Source organism: Lytechinus pictus, unplaced genomic scaffold (assembly GCF_037042905.1).
Source record: "Lytechinus pictus isolate F3 Inbred unplaced genomic scaffold, Lp3.0 scaffold_20, whole genome shotgun sequence".
Lineage (NCBI taxonomy): Eukaryota > Metazoa > Echinodermata > Echinoidea > Temnopleuroida > Toxopneustidae > Lytechinus > Lytechinus pictus.
Genome location: NW_026974141.1, coordinates 1,992,858 through 1,998,866, shown reverse-complemented (window position 1 = coordinate 1,998,866; position 6,009 = coordinate 1,992,858). Strand labels below are relative to the sequence as shown.

Here is a 6,009-nt window from a genome sequence, read left to right as displayed (position 1 = left end):
TGGACCCCAAACAGGGATATTTTAGGGACTATTTTTTAAAGGAATTCATGAAGAGCATACATATCTTACCATAGTCATCAAATGCGAGCGCCAAGCGCTTGTGGATTTTGTTAGATTTACACCTAAACATATGGAACACTTTTTGGATTGCGAGCGCGAAGCGCGAGCTGAAAATCTTTGAATTCAGACCTGAAGAGGGGCATTCTAAGCTTGTTCGTAGGAATTCACTGCGAACGCGCAGCGCGATCTTAACATATTTATATTCAGACCAGAGAAAGGAAATGTTTTTTTTTTTATTAATGAAGGGCAGACATATCTCACCAATCCACTTATACGAACGTAAGCACGGTCTTTAAGTGTATTCAGACCTTTAAAGGGGGCAATCGATTTAAGAAGTCATGAAAAAGTAGCATATGTCACTACATAAAACAATAGCTCGAAGTGCGAGTAAATTATATTGACTTGAAAACGGGAATTTTTAGTACAACAGGATAATACGAGCACCAGGAAGGATGAACACATAGGCCCTAAGCAAATTTTGTGTCATAAATTTATGAAAAAATATTTCTTATGTAATAAATTAGAATATTTATAATTACATAACACAATATAATATACAATAATTTTTTCTTCCCCCACTACCTTTCTCCTTCTTTTCCCCTATTTTTTCTCCCTTTCCCCCATTTTATTTTGCCAGCCGATGGAGGGGGGGGGGGGCACGTGCCCCCGTAGTTACGCCACTGATTAATAAAAAAACGAAAAGATTTAAAGTTACCACCATCAATATTTGGAAGCACTTTCCTGTCAAAAAAAAATCTGGCAAGCACCCCCATCCCTGTCCTAAAGGGAAGGGGCTCATGCATCTTTCTCTCCCGGATCTAGAGGAGTATGCCTGAATATTATTTAAATATCACACTTAGGCAGTGATGCAGTGATGCAAATGAATTATTATGTGTTGACATAAATAGGGTGGAATTTCAATTCCCCTACACAAACTTGACTCTCGCTTCAGCATGTTCAGAGTAGCGTTGTAATTGGCTGCGCCTCCCGCCAGAATGCAGTCATAGAGGTGGTAATTATTCCTTTCTAATGCCTGACGTACTTCATTCCATCCGATGCTCATCTGCACTTCACATATATGCCTTCACCAGATTCTTTGTGTCAGTAAGCAAGAGTGGATCAGTTTTACCATGTTCATGCTGTTCACAATCATGGCGATAACTCAATCGATTAATGGCAGCGGTGATAGTAAAAATTATTACATGGAGCGTGAAGGGCATTAATTATATTTCGGAAGTTAAACGAGTATTATATAAACGGAAGAAATGGCTATCAACCGCGAGGTTTTCATATCATTCTATGCCATCCTGATATGCCTTGGCGTGCCAGGTAATGTCCTGATATTAGCTGGATACTCCAAAAAGAAAGTTAAGAATGGCACGGATATATTCATCATGGGCCTCGCAGCAGTGGATTTGTTCTCATCTTTCTTGACTATTGCCAAGTTTCGACCCTGGGTGAGAAGCAACAGTTTCTGCCAGTTTCAATTTTTCTTCACGGGGTGGATCGCCATGGCCCAGATGGCGGTGACACTGGCGATAAGCGTTGACCGCTACTTCGCGGTTTGTCGTCCGATCCATCGCCGTCCGCGCGTCAAGACCGCCATTGCCGTCATAATTCTCTGCATCATCGGAACCGCGCTTCTTTATTCCCCAGTGTTAGCTGCCGTGCGCTATGAACCGACGATCAAGGACTGTATCTACCGCCAGGATTTGCAATGGTTCTTGAGCTATGACCGATATGTTGTCCAGAGCTACGTGGTTCTAACTCTCATCCTTGTTACCGCGGTGTATACCCGCATTGTCTTTGCGTTACGACGGCAGACAAAGGTGAGAACTGCTCTAACCGCCAGTGAGCCATCGCATACGAAAACAGACGTGGAAGCTACCGCGACCATGCCATCCATAACCGGCAATAACACCGGTCAAGGTACATCTGGTTCTGGCTTGTCGACATCGACAGATCCTAAACAGGCTGGATCATCCGATACCCTCGAGAGAAATACGTCAGATGGAGACAATGGAGGGGAACTCTTGACCATTTCTAACACCAAAACCAACGTAAGGAATGAAGGAGTCATTCCTGCAAATCAAACTAAGATTACTGCGGTTCGATCATATCCTCTGGGTGAAAGGGTCTCTGTAGTAAACCCTGGAGCCGCTACCGCAACCGCCACTGCGGTAGATACAACCGCTTTGGGACGGCAGGGAGAGAATCGCCTGACGCTGATGCTTGGTTGGGTGACCGTGTTTTACGTCGTAAGTTGGCTTCCTGCCATAATAGGACGTTATCTCCCTGTTGAAGTTCGTCGTGATTTCATGAGTAGGTCCGATCTTCACCACACGCTCTACGCCATATTTTTCCGTTTCTACGAAATAAATTCAGCCATTAATTTTTTCATATATTGGCCTCTCAACAAGCGATTTCGACAGAATTGCAAAGACATTTTTATTCAAATCAAGAATTATAACTCTTAATGTAAAAGTGCATTGTACTGTATACGGTCGATCAGGACTGGAATTTTCAGACATTTCCCATTCAATTTAATTTCGATTAATGTTTAGCGATCTGTATATCTTTTCATATTATGGAAATATCGAAATATTTAGGAAATGTAGAAACATTTGATTTTGAGTAATAGTGATACAAATTTATCTTTGATGGTCAAATAAAAGTCCGATTCAATTATAGCATTGAACTGGAAAGCGCGGACTTTTAATGGAATTCGTTGCTTATATATATTTTTAATATAGCTCTCAGTTCAAATAATTGTTTAAACCTATTCATTATCCGGTGAGATTACATGAGTAATATATAAACTACCATCATTCAAGTCAAAGGTATATTAATGTCTCTTAATGGTTGCAGATTATCTTAAATTATAATAGGAAAATAGTTCTGGTTTAATAAGTGGTCATCATTGCTATGTTTATAAGAATTTTGTTAGTTTGGAAAAAATAGTGTACTGTTTTAAAAAAATATTTTTGATAGAACATTGCTGGTGCTGATCCGAGTTGAATCGTAGTCCATTTTATTCAACTGTTTGTAGATTATATAAAAAGAATAATCTATTCCATTTTATCCATTTGGAAATGTTCATGTCAAACACTTTATTTGTTGAATTGGAAAGATTATTTGTGTTGTTCTGTTTTGACAAGAGAAATTCATTATTTTAACAAAAATTTCATCATGTTCTCCTCTAGCATGTCTAATAAAGTATATACTTTGAGCATATACCATTATTCATTGAACGCACACGATTTGACAACATTTTTTTTTACAAAGAAAGCGGTCTCAAAATCTGTCGGGGTAACCTCTGTGCCAAAAGCTGAAAGGGACGGATCTTATTTTAATACCACTGTTGATTAGAGTCGACCAGTGAGATGAGACGCTTCGCTGGTCTGGCAGATCGGAAGATGGAATCATCTAGTCACGATTTCGACTCTTCCTCTTTTCGTCATGGATTAGATAATAGCTAATATCATATTTTAATGACAAAGAAATTGAGCTCCTAGATGGATCGACGTGTATGATAATAATTATAAAAAACTTAGTGTTTATAAGGCGATTAAGATCGACACACATTGTCCGTATCTAAGCGCTTATAGATTTATTACTATATCGTTTTTCGTATTCAATGAGCTAAGGGGAAAAGTGGCCTTTTATTAAAGTGTCACTCATGATTATAATTTAATCTTGATCGCTGATCAAAGTACATGATCACGAGACATGAATGGCTGAGTAATGAACATAGGACACCCCTGTCATAAGAAGAGGAAAAAGAAGAAGAAGAAGAAGTAGAAGAAGAAGAAGAAGAAGTAGAAGAAGAAGAAGAGGAAGAAGAAGGAGAAGAGGAAGAAGAAGGCGAATAATAATAATAATAAGAAGAAGAAAAATAAGCAGGAGGAGGAGCGGGATCACATGCGTACACTGGCGTACCTAGGATTTTCCAAAAGGGGGGCAAAATTTTTGCGAGGACATTTCGTCCGCGAAAGAATTTGACAAGCAAAAAAAAAAAAAAGGTCTTCAGGTTCTAAAGAGGGGGGACACGTCTGTTTTCATTGCATTTTTACATTACAAATTATTAATTTGGCTTCTCGAAGGGGGGGGGGGGCACGTCCCCTGGATCAGTTGTGACTCATTAGGGGGGGATACATCCCCTGCATGCGTTGTGACTCGTCAGGGGGGCAGTCTGCCCTCCTCTTAGGTACGCTAGTGCATGAGTAGAACAATAGGAAAAGGTATTGAAGATAAATGAATGAATCAGATATTCTAAAATACTTCTATAACCATGATCACAGATACTCTGCCTAGCAGCTATTTTATGGAAATCTTACCCTTTGTCGGGCTTACCAATGGATATCTTATCACGCCTACAAGGAAGTCATGGGAATCTTTCTCGTCACTTTTCCAAGAACCAAAAGCCACTTCTTTACTTCATTTTTAAAAGTATTATGATCAATGCCCCGTCTTAAAAAGAGTTACGATTGAACCAATCTACCTCAACTGCATGGAAATCCATCAATGCCATACTTCTTGCACAATGTCCTTTGTAAACAAGGAGTACACTAAATTTTCAGAAAAAAGATGAATGTATGAATATACATCATATCTAGAAAATATTATGAACAATGTTCATTTAATTTTTACGTTGGTGGTTGCCATAGTTGAGGCTGTTTCGGATCAATCACAACTCTCTGTAAGACGGGGCGCAGATGAATTTTTGTATATATATATATATATATATATATATATATATATATATATATACATATTTGTATATTTATATATATATATACTGTATACATATATGTTTCCAGGGAGGTCTTATTTTACACAACTGTTAGAAGTCATGGAAGTGTGGACTGCTCTTAAAAAATGATGTGAAATCGATGTCATCTACCTTGACTTCTATATATATATATATAGTCTGATTCGGCATAAAGGAAGAAATAATAAAAATTGGTTTAGTAAAATGCCGTAGCTCTCAAAAATGAAAGGTAAAGTCACACTCTTCGTCAGTGCCCTTTATATGAAGAGAGAGAGAGAATTAAAAATCCGTTTTTTATACAGCTCGCGAAAATCAACGTCTGTTCATGGGCATACTGATTGTGGAACTCACCTTTCGAAGAAATCGATGCGCTAAAGATGGAGGAAGCGCACTGTAAAAGACGCATCAAAAGGCGGGTTGCTATGACTGCAAGATGACAATGGCGAATCTCCGGCTCCAAAGCAGGAAAATCTGAAATGGGCATCATCGCTAACAGTCGAGGTTTAGCAGTAAATGTACCTGAGTATATACACAACAAAAAATGTAAGCCCCCCTTAAACAAACATCCAAAATTTCCTAACTACTGGGAGTTTTTAATTATGTTCTTACATGAACGTGTAGGTAATTTTATAAGCTACCCTCTGAGGGAATGTTGCGCCATTATTGCACTGTTTGTCTGATTTTCCTTCCCCTTTCCTTTGAGGCCTTTATCAATGTCAAGCTCTAAGCTTAAGATGAAGGTCTCCCACATTTCACAATGTATTATGTCGATATATGTATATACATGTATATACATTTTTTTTCTGCTATTTGTTTTTATAATAAAAAAGAAAGAAATTTATCAGGAACTAATATATTTCAATTAGATTGTATATATGCATATGTTATTAATTATGTAATTTGCTTATTATGTTATGCTAAGAAAAAAAATGATTACACTTGTACATACTTTTGTTTTTGGAATGTGAACATAAATAAATCAAATCAAATCAAAATGTTACGGACGTACTTTATGTCATGCTTCAGTGAGCATCGCCAGAAGGCAAAATTGTCACTTTTCAAACGTAACAAGCCAAATATCATGACTTTGATTCCACTTTATTGGAACGAATTCCACATTCTCATCATGAAAAATAGTCAGAAGGCTTGTAAAAGGTAATTTCTAAAAGACGCGTACA

General features: G+C 37.9%; 1 protein-coding gene across 1 annotated transcript; it reads left to right on the top strand.

The window, feature by feature from the left end:
• Positions 1 to 1,054: 1,054 nt before the first annotated feature.
• Positions 1,055 to 3,969, top strand: LOC129282917 (adenosine receptor A2b-like). The gene has a single exon (XM_064115056.1). The coding sequence runs from the start codon at positions 1,326 to 1,328 to the stop codon at positions 2,535 to 2,537; it is 1,212 nt and encodes a 403-aa protein (XP_063971126.1). The 5' UTR covers positions 1,055 to 1,325; the 3' UTR covers positions 2,538 to 3,969.
• Positions 3,970 to 6,009: the final 2,040 nt, after the last annotated feature.